Raw genomic sequence first — 18,767 nt, 5'->3', positions numbered from 1 at the left:
GATAAGTAAGCAGTTAGGCCTTTACGAAAAACTGGAGGATAAAGTTCTTCAAAATCTATCTAAACTCCAACGAAGCACAAGGAAAAGAACTCCCCCAAAACATTATAAATAATTGGAGAAAAAAAATCCTCTCAAGCACTTTTACCTGCGGTGCAATCTCTTCCCTTGATTTTATTACTCTTGCAATTTTGTTTTTATTTTTTTAAAATGGACAGCTTAGGATTTAGCTGCACCTCCTCTGGTGGATAGTTCACGGTAGTGAATTCGGGTTCAAATAATTGTTCTTTGATCTTTTATTTATTTGAAATTTTCAGGTGTTGCTTGCTCTCCTTCTAAGGTGTAGTGGCGATTTTGTTTTTTGGGATTTTTTTAAGTGTCTTTTGGTCATTTTGTTAGGAGTTTTTTTTCCGGGTGTTCTCTTGGGGATTTTGATGTTTTGTTTGTAGGTGTGAGGGAGGATGAATTTTATCTTTTACAGTTATTTTTTATTAGATCGTATTAATAAATTTTTAATTATCGAAAAAAAAATTAAGGTTGTTTGTGAATTGTGAGAGGAGGAGGAAAATATTTATGATGAGAGCTGAAAAAAGGTTTTGGATAAATTTATATGAAGAAAGTCAATTTTTGTATTTTAATTATTTTTGATTAAATTTAAGTGTAATCGAATATTGTTGGGGTGCGTGCGACCGGGAAAAATCTTTAGAAAAAACCAAATCGTTATCAGTTAATATATAAAATAGAGTTTAATTGTTATGCATCGTCGGTGTAAATTTTTTTTGCACATACATCCAATGACGCGTTGCCACATTATTTAATGAATGTGACACATCATGTGTTTTTAATTACCATACATGATGTGTCGATATATTATTGGACGCATGTGCAAAATAACTTTAGACTGACGGTGCATATAAATTAAATTCTATAAAATACTGGTTTATAGTTTGTTGGATTATTTGGAGGTGTCATCGTAAGCAGTGGCGTCTCCGAGTTTTAGGAGGTTCTGTGCAAAATATAAAAGTGGCCCCTTAATAAAAAAAAATTAAAAAAATTATCGATTTAAAATGCATATAATATAAAAAAAAAACATTCTTGTAAACATATAAATTATCAATATTAAATCTTACATTAAATTAAATGGAACAAGAAATACAAAATAATTATCTTTGAATATAACGTCAAAAAGGAACATCATAATCTAAGATTAAATTTTATGCAAAGATTAAAATGGACTAGAACTATATTTACGAGTATAGATAACTAATATATTGATACTCATGATATTTATGAACATTAACAATATATAACTATTATCTTAGGGCCTAAAAATTAATCTATTAATATACATCTGATATTTTATAAGTATAAATAATATATAAGTAATATTATAGGACCTCAAAATTTTGAGTTGAGACCCTCAAAATTTGGAGGCCCTATGCCGTCGCACCTCGCACATGCATGCGAGCCTCCTCTGATTGTAAGTTTTTAACTTGTAAGGCCTTCTTATATGCTTTGTCCTGATATAGAATTATGGGCTGATACTATTGCTTCCTAATTTTTTAGTAACAAATATAGATAATTTGCATAACACAAACTTTCCTTTTCATTTTTTGATGTATAGATCAATTTGAACAGAATAATTTCTCATTATAACAATATTTTGCTCAACCTAGACAAATTAACTAGACTGAAGTGTACAAAAATAACCCCCATCCATCAATATATAAAATAAAATAGAGTCATCTTTTAAGGGATAGATTTAGTGACAAAAGTTCTCATAAGACCAATTGATCTTGAACTATGCATTCAAACATAGAAGATTAGTCTAAAGTGTCTATCTCCGTCGAAATTATTACGCTGCATATTTTCTGTGAGTTCGAACTCAAGATTTCTATTTTATGTGTATGAGTTTTCAAATGATGCTTGTTATGCTGTCTACGGACAAAAAAACGTCAATTTTCTATAACTTTTAATCTACAACTTCACTACTACACACTCCAATCACAAACTTCAAATATTGAAGCATGACAAACAAACTTTGAAACTAACCTAAAACTCATCCTCACAAATAATCCTCTAGCGATATGTCTGAGGGGACATCATATCCAAAAATCATAGAGTAATCATCCAATTCATCAGAAGTGAACTTTGGTATTCTCCAACTCTTTCCAATTTCGTAGTCTTGGCCACTAGTTAGCAACTCTAACACCTACATAAAACCGAAAAGAAGAGAACACAAATAAGAAAACTGAAGTGTGTGATCTTCTTGAGACATATATAAATCTTAAGGTATGTTTGGTTCGAGAAATTTTTTTTATTTTTAATTTAAAAAAAAATGTTTTCGCAAACCAAACAGATCGATTAAACATTAACGATATAAAGGTTGTTATTTGTTAGTTCACCTCGGTCATTGTAGGACGCCAAATGGCAGTTTGTCTGACACAGTATGAAGCAGTTAGGATTACCCTATACAGTTGCTCTGCATCATATCTACCTTCCATTCTTGGATCAGCCAGTTCACCAATATTCCCTGATTCCATCAGAGGCTTTGCCTGTATCATGTTAAAATGTGTTTATTAACAGAGAGACTAAAATGACGGATTAATATATGCATATCCGTCAATTTAGTCCGAACAACCAGAGACTAAATTGACAGATTTTGTATACTTCGAGACTAAATTGATGATTTATTTAATGAAAGGTGTATTTACCCATAGGAGAATATTTTGCTTTGATGAATCAACAGGTTTGCGTCCGGTTACAATCTCGAGAAGAAGAACACCAAATGCATAAATATCAGTTTTCTCATCCACAATACCATGCATAAAGACTTCTGGTGCTAGATATCCAAATGTTCCCTCCACTGGGATTACAGCATGATGAGTCCACTTGTTAGGAAGCCACTTTGCAAGTCCAAAATCAGTTATCTAATATATGCAGCAACAAAAAATAATTGTTAAACTTTGACTTGTGTGAATTGAATTTGGTAAAACAAGACAGTGTTAATTGAAATGGCTATTCTATAGTATCTATCTACCTGTGGTTCATAATCAGGACCAAGAAGAACATTGGAGGCTTTAATGTCGCGATGAATTATTCGATGTTTACAACATGTATGAAGATAATGAAGACCCCTTGCAACTCCAATAGCTATTTTGTATCTTATTGGCCAGTCAAGTGAGTTTTCTGCTTTACCTGATATATTCATTTCACTACATTTAAATCTCATATGACATAACAAACGGTAACTACGTAGCACAAACACAAACACCAGGCACGACACCATATTGACACTGACACATCGACACAAGTAATTATTTTAGCAAATAGAATTACTGAATGCATCAAGTATTCATATGTATCAGTGTCATGTTCGTGTCAGACACCAGAGACCAGACACACTTTCAATCTGAAGTGTTGCTGATAGATAGGGTAATTCGTGAAAAATGATAGTTACAACGGGAGTTAGGTATAAGGTTTACTCACCATAACCATGCAATGCAGTTGACAAGTTTCCATTTTGAGAGTAATTGAAAATCAGATAAAGCCCATTTTCAATGCAATAGCCCAACAAAGTTGCAGTATTAGCATGACAGACATGTCCAATAACACCTAACTCCATAAGGAACTCTTTTTCCTTGTTTGGATCATTGTTGTCTTTGGCTAATCTCTTCACAGCAATGGTTTCTCCATCACAAAGAACGCCTTTGTATACTTCTGAGTACCCTCCTCTTCCAACCAAATTATCTGTTTTCAGAAAACAAAAAATGAATACTATAAAGAACCTTAATTCAATGTTTCCTATGACCTTAAAATATGACAACATTAATTAATTTGGTGAACGCTCCGGTACACATCTTATTTGGATATGTATGGGTACACCGCTGATGGGTATAATTTTGATAGGTTCACAAATAGTGTTGAATAAAGAAAAATTAATAAACATTATTTGGGAACCTATCAGAATCATCCATCGCAGCAGACATACCAATACATATCTAAATAAAATGTGTATCGAAGAATCCACTTGATTATATACCTTGGTGAAAGTCATCAGTAGCATTTGATATGTTTTCATAGCTGAAGCACTTCAACAAGGGTTGATGTTTTTCAATTTTGGACATGTTAAAGCTTTTTATTCTGAATGGTGAACCAAGGAATGATATTATGAACCTGAATGAGAATTGTGATTTTCTTAACTTTGATTTTCTTTTAATCTTGGGATCAGAAGAAGGTGTATATGTCATGCTTGATGCTCTAGTGCTAAATGTGTCATCTTCTGTGCTGTTGTTGGATTGTCCCTCTAGTCCATCTAGCAGTACTGTTCTTGGTGAACTGTGTTGTGCAGTCATTTCTGAGATGAAATCAAGGTACTTCATTAAGTTTTGTTTTTTTTTTTTTAAAGAAATTGTATAAGGAAGTTTTTTTATTAATTAAAATAACACTAATAGTCGGTTTACAACGGGTTCCTGATAGGATTTGAACTATGTCCGATAAAGTTATAAAGTCAAACTCTAACACTGAGCTAACACCTTATGGAAAAATAATTCGATTCTTAAGTAATTTGTTGTTATCCAATGTAATTTGTATTTTGTTAACATTACTTTAAGACAAATTGAGTTACCTTGAAAATGTGTGGAATTTGAATTGATGTAATTCTGTTCTGACTTTGTGTATCTACCAACTGAGATCATTGTACAACCTTCATCTATATGCTCAAAGCAATACTTGGTAATTCCTTTAGAGGTCCCAATTCTATCAACAATACCAAAACATAAAAATAAGAGGGGTTGTCATGTTATAAATTAGGGGAAGGACAAAGAGGCCAAGTTTTCAACAATATCAATAGACTGAGTTTAAACATAAATTATCTAGAACAAATCATCATTATAATAATAATACCTAGTATAAAATCTTATACTAAGCAATACTCTCAGATACTCTACTATAGTAGAGTATCTGAGAATATCTATTAATATTTAATTTAATATAGATATATTTTCTTATATATTGTAACATGTCACTGATGTGATTGATCTTTATGGAATTTTATAAATGTTACACTCAGTTCTTACTTACTTATTTGTTTTGTTTCTTGATCCCCGGAGGAGAAGAAAATCAGCAGAAATTGACTTGGCTTCCTCCACTAAACCACCACCTACTGTGGAATTAAGTGCCACTTTTGCCTCCAAATTCACCTGAAAATGATGTTTCCATCAGCAATCTTTGATTCTAATAGCAAGTATATTAAAGTCTAACAATTACCTTTTTGATCCCTACAGAGTACAAACTGTTCTTCATTTTTAGTTTAATCTTTACTAAATTTTTCCATTAACTTTAGTCCCTCTCATATTTCATACTTCTAAAATTAGTCCCTACTAATCGTTTTATGTACGCCAGCGCTTGCCATATAAAATTTTTACCAAATAAAAATTTAAAATGTTTATGTGACGAATGTTAATTTGCATTTGATTCACCATAATATGTCAACGCAAGTCAACAATTGAGAATTTCAAAAAATGTAGAAACAAGTGAGGTTAGGTTATTAAACATTGGAGAAAAAATTCATCGAAACTAAATTAAATAAGTAGTATTTTGCGGTGACCAAAAACATATTTAACTGAAATAGAACATAAATATTTGAAATGAATTTCTACCTGTTTAGACCAACAAGTCTGTGCAAATTCTCCAAGCACAGATATAACATATGCTTTTGCTTGCCTAAGTTGTGATTGTCTTCTTCTCACTGACACATGTTTCTTCATATTCTCACCAACTGAAAATTCAACAAAATTTTCAAGCTATTAAAACACTAAATCATTCACTAAGCTAAGAATTTTAACTTGAGGTACAAACAAAAATAGTGACTAACCAAGAACATGCACTGCAACAATAGTATCATTTGGATTAGCTAGAACTCTTATTGCCCATGATAGAAGCTCCTTGCTATCATTTAGGTCTAATGAGAGACCAATTAGTATTCTAGAAGAGGAAGTAACTTCCATTTTCAAATGCTGCAATTGGAATTATTTGCTATGTTGATTCAAACTCAGCTTATAAGTAAGAATAAGTAGTGTATGTAAAGAAGAGTATGATTAAATTTCAGTTAGGATGTGAGGCCAACCATATAGTTGAATTTTTATCATACTTGTTTGAGAAGCATAAATAGCCTTTATTATTATTATTATTAATAATATATAGTGGCAAAATGGGAAATTTGATTAGTTTTTTTTCATGTGGTGGTGACAATTAAGTGTTGTAGTTGGGTGCTTTGAGGTATAAGCAAAGGTGGTGGGCATGTTTATCATTTTTACTTATCTTGTTATATAAGCCAAAAAATGAAGCTCCCTTTTAAATTTATTTGTTAACAAAGTACTAGTACCTTTTTCTTTTTAGTTTTTTAGTTTTTCAAATTTTTACTTTCATTTGGTAGGAAAGGTAAGAAGAGTTACACTCATCACTTTATCATCAATGAAACTTTGAGAGGACACTAACTGTTTTTTCTTTCTCTCTTTTTCTGATGGATAAAGTTGCCAACATCTCTGTTTCTAACTACTTCCCCTGTTTCGTTTCAAGGTTGCCACATAGCCTTCATCATTTTTTTACATGCACAACATCATAGGGTTTATTTTATTTTAATAATGGTTCTAAATTTTGAGCAATGTCCGACCGAAATTGAATTTAGCAGAAGAGACTAACCTCTCACATTGTGATGAACATTTGAATCACGAATTGAATAAGTGTCCACATCTAGTATCTAGTCGTACCTCATGCCGAGAAACATGTAAACTAAAAAAAAGTGCAATGGGATTGTATTAGAAATAAGGGGGCTGCTAACTTAGACCCAGTTGGGTCTAAGTTAGCAAGGTGCACCTTTTGAGTTGGACAAAAATACCCATTTTTTTAATTTTTGAAAGAATAGAGCAACAGGGGCATTTCTGTAATTTTCTGCAATTTTACGCGCGCCCCCCACTTCTTTTCCCCCCCCCCAGGACACGTGTCACGCTGTTATTTGCCAAAACCAAAGCGCGTGCACCACACGCGCCGACAGGCGCGAGTGGGTGAAGCCCAATCGCGGAGAGAGAAACCTTTTTAAAAAGGCAGGCCACGTGTCAGAAGCTGATTGGCTGCGTTAATTTTTTTTCATTTTATACTTTAAACTCGATTATTTCGTCGTAAATTAATTTTTTATTTTTTAATTTTTATACCAAAATTCATAATTTTTTTTTCTCTACAAATAGAGACTTGGTTCGTTTGATTTGGACACCGAAAAAAAACGCAATTTTTCACTACCTTAATCTCATTTTTCACTACCTTAATCTCATTATTTCGTCGTAAATTAATTTTTTATTTTTTATTTTTTATACCAGAATTCATAATTTTTTTTTTTCTACAAATAGAGACTTGGTTCGTTTGATTTGGACACAGAAAAAAAAACCCAATTTTTCACTACCTTAATCTCATTTTTCACTACCTTACATCAACTCACTGAAACCATTCTACCAGAAAAATGGTTTCGGAGTACAAATCTCTAGCTAAATGGTTTCAGAAGCAAATAACTAATAATCAACTTACTGAAACCATTTTACCAGCAAAATGGTTTCAGATTACAACTCTCTGAAACCATTCTACCAGATAAATGGTTTCAGAAGCAAACACAATTAATAAATTACTCACTGAAACCATTCTACCAGTAAAATGGTTTCAGAATACAACTATGTGCAACCATTCTACAAGCTAAATGGTTTCAGAAGCAAATAACTAATAATCAACTTACTGAAACCATTCTACCAGCAAAATGGTTTCAGATTACAACTCTCTGAAACCATTGTACCAGATAAATGGTTTCAGAAGCAAACACAATTAATAAATTACCCATTGAAACCATTCTACCAGTAAAATGGTTTCAGAATACAACTATGTGCAACCATTCTACCAATTAAATGGTTTCAGAAGCAAGTCTCAGATTACAACTATGTGAAACCATTCTACCAGCAAAATGGTTTCAGATTACAACTCTCTGAAACCATTGTACCAGATAAATGGTTTCAGAAGCAAACACAATTAATAAATTACTCACTGAAACCATTCTACCAGTAAAATGGTTTCAGAATACAACTATGTGCAACCATTCTACAAGCTAAATGGTTTCAGAAGCAAATAACTAATAATCAACTTACTGAAACCATTCTACCAGCAAAATGGTTTCAGATTACAACTCTCTGAAACCATTCTACCATATAAATGGTTTCAGAAGGATTTCGGTGTCCAAATCAAACGAACCAAGTCTCTATTTGTAGGAAAAAAAAAATTATGAATTTTGGTATAAAAAATAAAAAATAAAAAATTAATTTACGACGAAATAATCGAGTTTAAAGTAGTGAAAAATTGCGTTTTTTTTTCGGTGTCCAAATCAAACAAACCAAGTCTCTATTTGTAGAGAAAAAAAAATTATGAATTTTGGTATAAAAAATAAAAAATAAAAAATTAATTTACGACGAAATAATCGAGTTTAAAGTATAAAATGAAAAAAATCACGCAGACCCATTCATATGCTGACACGTGGCTGCCTTTTTCAAAAGCAAAATTTTCTCTCTCCAGCTTATAATCTAGTGTGGCGCAGACAGGATGATCTGATAGATCAGGATGATCTGGGCTGTCTGATTGATCAGACAGTCTTAATGAGATCACATCTTGGCTGTCTGATGGAAATCAACGGTCTGTAACCATGGTCCTTCCGTACGCGCGCGACACTGGATCCGCGTCTATTAATTGTTTAAGAAGGTGGGGCGCGTGTTGTTATTTTTTTTTTTAATGTAAAATTACAGAAATGCCCCTGTTGCTCTATTCTTTCAAAAATTAAAAGAATGGGTATTTTGGTCCAATTGAAAAGGTGCACCTTGCTAACTTAGACCTAACTAGGGTCTAAGTTAGAAAACCCCTAGAAATAATATACAATTGTGACATTTAGGGCTTATAAAATAGGCCTTTTCCTTTTTGCATAGGTGAAGTAAACTTACAAGAATATTGTCATGTCCTAAAAAATGTAGCATTTAAATATTTGAAAACTACTTACCAAAGAAATTAATAATTGAAAAATATCTTAAAGCATGTTATAGGGATTGAGATTTGCTGCTGTGAAAAAAAACACACAGTTTGAAATAACAGTTATTAATCATAGATCGAATGGTTCAGATTAATACAGTTATAGTTGTTATAAATAATGTCGGCCACATGTTTTAGATCAGGCAGTACTGATCTAAAACTGGGTAAAAATTGTATGTATTTTAACAACATGAAATCCTATTCCTACCATCTACTTTGCTATAAAAAGAAGGAAAATACTAAACAGTGCCCCCGGGGCACTAGTTAAGGATGTAAAAATAGTAATTTGGTATTGGAATTTGTGCAGTCAACTTCTCGAAAGTTTAAAAAGTGTTATTTTCTTTTCAAAACTTTCTAATCTTGGTTTCCTTAACCAGTGCCCCGGGGGGCACCGGTTAGCATGACCCTAAAAAGAATATATTTCTTTTATATATTTCTCTCTTCCAAGAATAATCTAAATTCAATTATAGCTTCCTGAATAAGAAATACCTCTTCTAAATGAGCATGTGCGACTTTCATTTCAAGATTTGTTAAATAATCAGTTAGTTATGCCGATTTTTCAATTCAAAGTATAAAAAAAACATGAACATGTGCTTCCATTGCTGGCATGAAATAATATTAATAAGGGTTGCTACCAAAAAATATGAAAAGTGGACTACATTGTATTTTAAAAGTAACATTTATGAATCAATAAATAATATGTTCGTTCACACCCATCCATATATTGAAGGGACACTTCAATATTTGCAACGAAGTTGTTATTTGTTTGATTTGACAAAACTTTATGAAATTGAAGCTATAACGACATAAGTTTCATAATTCAGGTACATGTTTACACAAGACATGACAACTTACTGCCATACCTAATAATGGTGGAGTTGAGAGAGCAAGGGATTTGGATTAGGAAACTACCAAGATATGGATGATTCATCTTTCCTCAAACCCCACAATACATAGCTTAAATTTTTACTATTTTCCCCAAATTTTGCACTTTACTATATATCCTGATTTTTTTTACCACCGGTATCCGGCCTAATGACCAGACCGCCTAATCTGATTCGGGGTCAGTTTTGACATCAAATAGTTTCAGTTTCCTCCTGATCGCAGTTGCATGAGATCGAACCGTAATCTTCCTTATCAAATTCAGCGTCAAACATGACTAGACATTGGTCATATCTTGGAAAATTTAATATAGATGCCTTAGTTTTAAGCAAATAAAGTGATGCAGTTCAAGCTTGTTGAAACCTCTTCTTCATTTAAATACCAAATCTGTAACTGTAACCACATTAGGTAGAGTTTTTTTTATGGATTTATTATAATTAGAAAGTAAAGAGGACATACAACTATAAACTTAATGGAATTTAAAATGGAAAAGCAAGCAATTAATTGCTTTGAAAATATGCTACGCTTGATTTAATGTGAACCAAAATTACACTGTTCTGTTTTTAGGCTTTGTCAAGCAGAAAGACATAAAAACAGTGGATATAATTGATAAATTAGCCGACAACAAATGAATTTAGAGTAGATGACTCGTAAATCAGCTTAACATATACTCCCTCCCGTCCTTATTATAAGAAATACTTTAGGAGAAAAATTTGATCTTTTTTATAAGAAATTTTGATCAATTTTCAATTGTTTTAAAGGTTCAATTTCACTTATGCTCTTATTTATTATGAGAAATAATCTAAAAATAAGTAAGTTAGTTGAAAAAAGAGTAATTAGATAAGGATATAAATGGAATAAATTTAAATTTATAAGAGTATTAAAAGAAATAACTATGTTAAATGTGTTTCCTTTGATCTGTGTGATTTTTTCAAAGCGTTTCTTATAAAAAGGACGGGAGGGAGTATTGAGTAAATGTATGATGTTGGATAAAATTAACGGTTGAACTAATGAAATGACACAAAAATTATTTTGGATCAGATTTTTTGCCTGAACTAAGTCCGATGTTACAGCCATCAACCCAATACTACATCTATTGGCTTACTATATATACAACTTTCACCCCTTCTTTTGCAATGTCGGTCATCTCCATGTCAAGATTCGGACCTCCAGCTTGAAGCATTTCTTTCATTGGTCCATCAAGTGAGTTCTCTATCCTCTTTTTAATCTCATCAGATAAAACTTGAGTTATGTTACCAACAAAAATTATTTTTAATCAAATATTTATTTTTTCAATTAAGATAGAAAGAATAAAATTGAGAAAGAAAATGATAAATATATTATAAACTTACACACTGTTTTTTTTTTTTTAACCAAACAAACTTAATTCATATCATTAACTAATAAATGTTCAATACATAAGGGAATAATCTCAAATCTATGGAAACTAGCCCAAACATTGGCCGCCAAGCAAGAGTATGAGCAACCAAATTCGCTTGTCTCCTAACAAACTTAACCTCAAAGTTTACATAAGAAGATGACATAAGAAGAATAATGTCATTAACAATCAAACTAAATTCTGAATTACCCCGTCTTCTCGAATGGATAGCGTCAACCAACAACTTTGAGTCACTTTCAAATTGAACTCGCTTAAATCCACGGTGGATAGCCTCATTCATAGCATGTAAAAGTGTCCATGTTTCGCCTTCCACTATGGAATAAAAAGGTCGCTGCTATTGAGTCAAGTCAGCCACAAACTGCCCATTGGTATCACGAAAACAAAGACCCATAGAAGTAACATCGGACCCAATTAACTACAAACGCAGCATTAACATTACATTTTATCCATCCCACTCCTAGTTTCTCCCACCGAACCGGCCTAGGATCCTCAACAGGAACAACGTTATGACGCTGCAATTGGTGGACGGTAAACCACTCATTTCATACGACGAACGCCATGTTTCTAACTTGTCTCGGTGACAGAATATTGTCATTCCAAATCTTGTCGTTTCGATTATGCCAAATGCACCAAAATAACGATGCAACCCGTCCTATCGTTGCAATGTCCTCGTTTCTACACATTCCAAACACCCTGTCTGCGACTGTCCCATGCTGGTAAGCTGCATTATGCAGCAACTGTGACAGGCATGCGACCGACCAACATTCGCGGGCTGCTACGAATCTAAAAAATACATGAATATCATCTTCTACCTCAACATTGCAAACATGACAGCTTATAGTTCACAGTCTACATAACGTTGTGTCAAGCGAACCCGCGTCGGCAGACACCCCCTACACAACCTCCAGAGTATCCGTCCTGTAAACAAATTACGAATCTTAGCTATATCCCACGCTTTATAATTCTCAAGTAACAAGTCTTTAACAACTAAATGATACACATCTTCCACTTGAGGTGAGGACACCTAGCGATTACCCTTTCCACACAGCCATGGATCGTACATAACACGGATTCTGTCGTCACTACCAATCCGCCACCTACACCCACGTAAAAGAATTTGTCTAACCTTCCAAATACTACGCCACACAAAGCTAGGATTATAACCCAATGATGCATCGAGTAATGAGGAGCGCGGGAAATACCTTGCTTTAACTAGTTTAGCCGCCAACGAGTCTGGATTTTGAATGATATTCCATGCTTAAGTTTTGCCATCATAGCCATATTGAACGTTTCAAAATTACGAAAGTTTAAACCACCCTTCGCCTTAGGGCATGCAAGTCTGTCCCAAGCTAACCAGTGAATCCCTTTATTGTTGTTACCTCCGCCTCCCCACCAAAAGGCATTCAACATTTTCTCGATATCGTCAATGAGTGAGGAAAGAAGGATAAACATACTCATAACATATGATGGGATGACTTGAAGCACATATTTTATCATAACCTCCTTACCGGCCTTAGACAAAGCTCTCCCCCACCAAGAATTCATTTTCTTCCAGATACGATCCTTGATGTAAGAGAATATTGCTTTCTTACTCCTTCCAATCATAGACAGCAAACCAAGATATATACCTGTTCCTAAAACATGTCGGACATACTTGAAGTAACAAAAGCACTCTATAACATGCGAGAAAAAAATTATTACAAAATAGATCTTTTTTTTTTTTTTTGGTACACGGTCTATTTTAAATTTTATCCTATGAACTTATAAGTTATCCGCCATAACTATAAAATTTATTCTTACCAAAACAAATTGTTAGAGATATTTCAAAAGTTACAAGTCTCAAATATAATGGTTTCGTGAGCTTTTAATTTTTGAATACTAAATTACTAATATGTGATATGAGATTGTAAACAGGTTAAAAAGAGAGGAAGATTGGGCAAAAAATATCGTTAGCATATTATAGGCACAAAGTGGTGACTAAGTTTTGTTGAGAATATATTGAGCATAAAATGTGAATTTTCTTTCCCTAAGACCCTAACTAAAATTTTGTCCAACATTTGTGCAAAAAATAATTTAGTCTGAATTTTATGTATTAATATTATCAGTGAACTTTGTACAATTTAGGGAATTTCCTAAAACCCTGGATGTTGCTCAATCGGTCTGACGATTAGTGACAATTGACAAACATTGATATGAAATTGGTGTCCTTCAATCTCTGTCTCATGGATAGGCTTTGATACCATTTTAGAATTTGAGAGGCCTATACTCAATCACAAAAGCTAGCTTGAGAGTTGAGGTTTGCACTACACTTATAAAGACTATCTTTACCATATCTCTAGGCAATGTGAGACTTCTAACAATTTTCAAGCTCTAAACTGATATGGGATCTCTCTTCTGCATTGGGTAAGTTTAAACCGAGGAACAATTGTAAAAACTGTAAATGCTTATATTGAATTATATTATTTTCTCAAATTATTATTAGTACTAAGTGTCACATGTTTGTTTCCATGTAATGTTTAATATTTGTATGTCTCTGTTTATACTTCCGACCAAATACATTAGCTTTTGTTATAATAACATTTTCATATATTTAGCCTAGGACAATATTTTACAGGTGACCCTTCAAATTGATTGGATGTTTTGGATGATTTTATTTATGCAGATATGGTAAATAGTCTTTCAGCCGGCCCTTTTAGATGATTGAGTTATTTTGTCATGTAACTCTTGGGTATATGATTAGGTTCAAGTGCCTTTCACCTTTTCCCCCTCCTACATTAATATCAATGAATGTTTTTCCTATACAAAAAAAAAAGTAGTGGCCACCATAGAGTTAACAAATGTGATTCCTTAATCTATTTTGGTACCAAGAAATTTCAAGTCCAACAAGGAAATATTTCAAAAGAAAACTAGAGACATAAATCAAATGAAATATTCAAATATTTCTAACCATAAGAGATTAAGAGTGATGTGGAGTATCATCAACATTTTGATGGAACTATATTCATTTCTATATGGTAAACAATTGTGGATGACTGAAAATATAAATTCCTTCTATCTGCTAATTAAAAACTAGTAGATTGTACCAAAAAAAAAAAAAAAAACTAGTAGAAATAAAACACTTGACTGAAATTTTAAGTACTCATCCTTGTTGCAATTTGAGCATTTTCCCAAGTTAGTTGGGATTGTAGTATCCGATCTCAACATCGAAAGTGGTCACATGAAAACACACATATAATAAATATCAATTTGAAGATGGTCTAAGATGAACCTATTAGTCATTACAGAAGAGTTCTACATGAAAGTTGAATCAAATTACCAATAAACAAAAAGGCTTAACAGCATTTAAGTTGTTTACATTGCATATATTTAGCCAATTTTCTTGATATCACCGCGCTTGTAAGGATCATTCATCTTTTGAACATCGATAGCACTAAAAACACCGTAGCTACTATTTCCATCAAAATCATCATCGTCATCACTAGGTTGATCAAGTGCCAATAATTCATCATTATATTTGACACTATCTAATCTCATCTTAGTCACTTTCACTTGATCAGGTTCTTGTCCTTTCAGAAGACTAACAACTTGCTTCATGTTTGGTCGTTTTTCAGGTTCACTTTGCACGCAAAGAGCAGCGACATTAACTGTTTGTTTCACTTGATTTTCATCAAAGTTTCCTCTGAGTTTTGGATCAACCATATCCTTGTACCTTCCTTTGGTTATCAAAGGCTCAGCCCATTCGGTTATTGTTCTCTTAAGCCCGCCAGGTAACTTCTCTATCGGCTTTCTACCAGTTACTAGCTCTAGCAGAAGAATTCCAAAACTATAGACATCACAACTTTCAGAAACTTTTCCCCACATAGCATACTCAGGTGCCAAGTATCCTAATGTACCCTTAACACGGGTTGTCATGTGGCTTACTCCTTCAGGGATAAGCTTTGCAAATCCAAAATCAGCAACCAGAGGCACAAAATCTGAATCAAGCAAAACATTACTTGCCTTTATGTCCCTATGGATGATGTGGGGTGTGACTTGATGATGCAAGTACCTATACAAATTTTAAAATTAGTAATGTGGATAATATCTTATTAGTATAGTTTACAAAATACACAGAAAGTTATTGAATGAAATTGTACTCGTTTACATAGAAACTCATATGGTATGTGTTTTGGGATGGAATACTCTAGACCTCAGCTGACAACAGTATGTCGAGGTCAAGATCTAGGGTTCGTTGTATTTTAGGTCTAAGACTGGCTTGGTGTTTTCTTCTGCCGAGAATTTCGGGTTCTGCAGCTAGAGTTTTTGAGCCTCGTACATGTTTAAATCCTTTTCAGCCCATATTGTCCGCGGTCACGGGGTGCTTCTGAACCCTAAGACCTTTATTCGAGCAATAGGGCTAAGGAGTCATGCGTCATTGGATCTATAATTCAGTCCACTCTAGTTTCAACCGTTAGGCCCCATTCCAATCATAAAAAGTGTTTTATGACGATCCAAGACCCTCCAAGCAAGAGGCCTGTAAGGGCGAGATGCTTAAGAAGTGTGGATTCGGCCAAATAGAATGAAAAAATGTCAGCAGGATGGTCCAGTATGATAGAAATGTTTCATGGAGGCCAATTAAAGACATATTTGAGGCCGAAACATTATTTTTGTGAACATCATTTGATGATTGAAAATAAAAAAATTAATGTTTGAAAAAGCTTACAAAATGCCTTCAGCAGAGCCAATTGCAATGCTCATTCTCCTTTGCCAGTTGAGTTGCACTTCACCAGTAAATTGGCCATGGAGATGAGAAAGCAGACTGAGATTTGGCATGTAATCGTAGACAATAAGACGTTGATCATCGCCAACACAATATCCCCTAAGACCCAATAAATTGTTGTGCCTAACCCTTCCAAGTACTTCAACTTCTACAGCAAATTCCATCTCTGCCTTTGAGTTCATTGCTTTCAGTTTCTTCACTGCTATCTGCAATTTCCAATTAATAGTTAGTGGCAAATAGAGTATGAAGTCATTTGACCTTGTCATCGACATCCTATGTAGCACCAACGTCCGACACTTCTAATCAAAGGCGAGTCATTTGTCAGATATGTGTTAGTGTTGATAATGATATATGTGATTACATTCAATTATAACATTTTCTTAAATTATTACAGACGTTGACATGTCAGTGTCAATGTCGTGTCTGGTGTCCGTGTCAGGGCTTCATAATGTAACACCGTCACTTCATATTGAAGACGCATTTGGTGTCTACACGTGTCGGTCTCTACATAGTCTAACACTGACATTTGTCAGACATTTTTTTCATTCATTGACTTTACTTTCTCAAATTAGTTTCAGTTTGTGGGCGATTCATAGTTGACATAAAAAAAAAAAGGTAGCCTAATGAAATATATGTTTTACCTGGAGACCATCACTGGTTCTTCCCCAATAAACACTCCCAAACCCACCTTCACCAAGCTTATAATCATCACTGAACCCATTTGTAGCTGTATGCAACTCCTTGTATGTGAATATTCTCCACGTATTGTTAGCTGCACCATATGATGATGGCCTACATGCAAAAATTTTAAAAAAAAAATGATGATCAAATTCACATAGCATTGATAGATCATTGAAATAAAAAAAAAATGAAGTAGAAAAAGAGAGAAGGGATTGATTATACATACACTTCATCAACCTTCTCTGAGCCACAGCAACTTAAGGAGGATCCCATAATTGGTAGTAGTAGTATAGTACTATGTTATGTTGTTGTTGTGTTATGGAATATTGAAGTGCAGAACAAGTTTAAGGAACATGTATCCAAATGAAAAATATTTTCTTTTAAAGAATGGTAACTATAACTTGGTCAAAAAAAAGAAAAGAAAAGATCACACACTTTCAAATGCCGGCTTAATCGACCTTGGCCGGCTAACTCAACTTGTCACATCGATTTGCTTCATCACTATAGCCAAAAGGTCAGAATATTATTAAGTCTATAATAATTAAATACTACTATTGCTCAATTTTTCATGTTTTAGTAATACTAGTATGTGCTTTTTTCAAAATCTATAGATAGATTGGTAGACATAAGTGATAATATGCCATTAAGATTCTTTTTTCAGCCGTTGTCCTCAAATTTGTACAAGGAGCTAACCCAGCAAATTGTCTTCAACAAAAAATCACTTATTTATTTATTTAGATCAAATAGTCTGTTAGCCAGAAATTTCATCTTAAAGATGAATAATTGGCAATCCCCTCGGGAAAAAAAAAAAGATGAATAATTGGAATGTCCGGGGTTCGAACCCAGACTCTTGCACATATAGTATGATGTCCCTACCAACTAAGTTAAACTTATGTCGACAAAAAATCACTTATTTTATACTTTTCAGATTTTTGGAATTAAAATTTTGGTTTATGTTTTGACAAGGCACAGAAAAATGAAATAATGATTTAACAAATTTGGAACAATTTATCTTTAAAAAAAAAGTTAACATGCGTTCTAAAAGTCCATTGAGAAATTCTTGAGTGGATATTCACCTAACCATTAATATTAGACACATCCAATCAAATAATTACAATTAATAAAAATGATAATAAGAAATCTAATATGTAAAATTAAATAAATTATTTATCATCTATTTGATTTTGGGTTGGAACAGTTTTTTTTAAAAAAAAGAAAAATAATAGTCCTTTCCCCTAGGTTTCATTCCTACTACCCACATATGTCAACATTTTCCGTCCATCCTTTCATTCCTTTATTTTATTTAAAATTGTTTGTTAGTCATCCAATAACAGACTAACAAAAAAGTTTTGTTGTAATTCATGTACTCATAATATGTTGTTATTCTTAGTTTATTACTTCTCAATTTTTATAAATTGTAAACCTATTTTTGAGAGTTTGTGATGAATAAGGAGGACATTGGAAAAATAGTAGGAAGGAATAAGGATAGTCGTCAACTTGAGTTGACGGTTAATTTATTTGAGTAATAAAAAATCATCTAATATGGAGAAGCTCACAAAATGTGTTGGAAAAGAATATTTTAGAAGGCTTTGATAAATTTTTAAAATCATTTCAATATTTTTATAATATCTTAAAATTTAAAATATATAAAAACATATAATTATATTGATAAAATTACTATAGCACAGAACGCGTTCAAAACTAAAACCGATATCGCTAAAATAGTCATTCTTTGCATTTGTGTTTGTAGCTTGTGCTTGGACACGCATTAGAAGTGTATCGAGCGAGATACCAGGGTCCAATTCGCCTAAGCCCAACAGTCACTCTGATGGGCTTATCATCCAAGAAAAGGTCAAGCCCATTTGAACAAGTCCAGGGTCTTATTCGCCACACAACCACACACCCCGAACCCTAAGAAAGTGAGGATTTACAGTATAGCAT

The 18,767-nt window shown here is 33.2% G+C and overlaps 2 protein-coding genes and 1 long non-coding RNA gene across 5 annotated transcripts; 1 reads left to right on the top strand and 2 right to left on the bottom strand.

Moving 5' to 3' along the window:
- Positions 1-1,936: 1,936 nt before the first annotated feature.
- LOC123909779 (probable receptor-like serine/threonine-protein kinase At5g57670) lies at positions 1,937-6,319 on the bottom strand. The gene is made up of 10 exons (XM_045960668.1): positions 5,873-6,319; positions 5,658-5,776; positions 5,080-5,198; positions 4,625-4,755; positions 4,040-4,354; positions 3,487-3,747; positions 3,038-3,195; positions 2,712-2,927; positions 2,403-2,552; positions 1,937-2,209 (listed from the first exon to the last, which is right to left on the bottom strand). Exons 1-10 carry the CDS (start codon positions 6,003-6,005, stop codon positions 2,063-2,065), a joined length of 1,749 nt encoding a protein of 582 aa, XP_045816624.1. The 5' UTR covers positions 6,006-6,319; the 3' UTR covers positions 1,937-2,062.
- Positions 2,158-5,401, top strand: LOC123909780. 3 transcript variants are annotated; one of them, XR_006810009.1, is made up of 4 exons: positions 2,158-2,289; positions 2,747-3,177; positions 4,229-4,370; positions 5,115-5,400. It is a non-coding gene; the product is annotated as an uncharacterized LOC123909780 (long non-coding RNA). The 3 variants fall into 3 exon arrangements; XR_006810008.1 differs by having other exon boundaries at positions 2,747-4,370; positions 5,115-5,401; XR_006810010.1 differs by having other exon boundaries at positions 2,747-4,370; positions 5,109-5,401.
- Positions 6,320-14,510: 8,191 nt separating the features above from the next.
- Positions 14,511-17,456, bottom strand: LOC123908630 (PTI1-like tyrosine-protein kinase At3g15890). The gene is made up of 4 exons (XM_045959325.1): positions 17,053-17,456; positions 16,787-16,937; positions 16,089-16,351; positions 14,511-15,434 (listed from the first exon to the last, which is right to left on the bottom strand). The coding sequence occupies exons 1-4, from the start codon at positions 17,097-17,099 to the stop codon at positions 14,753-14,755; spliced, it is 1,143 nt and encodes a 380-aa protein (XP_045815281.1). The 5' UTR covers positions 17,100-17,456; the 3' UTR covers positions 14,511-14,752.
- Between the last annotated feature and the right edge of the window lie 1,311 nt (positions 17,457-18,767).

The sequence above is a fragment of the Trifolium pratense genome, linkage group LG2 (assembly GCF_020283565.1).
Source record: "Trifolium pratense cultivar HEN17-A07 linkage group LG2, ARS_RC_1.1, whole genome shotgun sequence".
NCBI lineage: Eukaryota > Viridiplantae > Streptophyta > Magnoliopsida > Fabales > Fabaceae > Trifolium > Trifolium pratense.
This window is presented reverse-complemented; position numbering and strand designations above follow the sequence as displayed.

Excerpts from the sequence above, each read along its gene's own strand:
- LOC123908630 (XM_045959325.1), bottom strand. The coding sequence starts at position 17,099 with ATGGGATCCTCCTTAAGTTGCTGTGGCTCAGAGAAGGTTGATGAAGT. Across the intron at positions 16,352-16,786 it reads GAACCAGTGATGGTCTCCAG|ATAGCAGTGAAGAAACTGAA; the intron begins GTAAAACATATA and ends TGGAAATTGCAG. Across the intron at positions 15,435-16,088 it reads GGCTCTGCTGAAGGCATTTT|GTACTTGCATCATCAAGTCA; the intron begins GTAAGCTTTTTC and ends AAATTTGTATAG.
- LOC123909779 (XM_045960668.1), bottom strand. The coding sequence starts at position 6,005 with ATGGAAGTTACTTCCTCTTCTAGAATACTAATTGGTCTCTCATTAGAC. Across the intron at positions 2,928-3,037 it reads GTCCTGATTATGAACCACAG|ATAACTGATTTTGGACTTGC; the intron begins GTAGATAGATAC and ends TGCATATATTAG. Across the intron at positions 2,210-2,402 it reads GGCGTCCTACAATGACCGAG|GTGTTAGAGTTGCTAACTAG; the intron begins GTGAACTAACAA and ends GGTTTTATGTAG.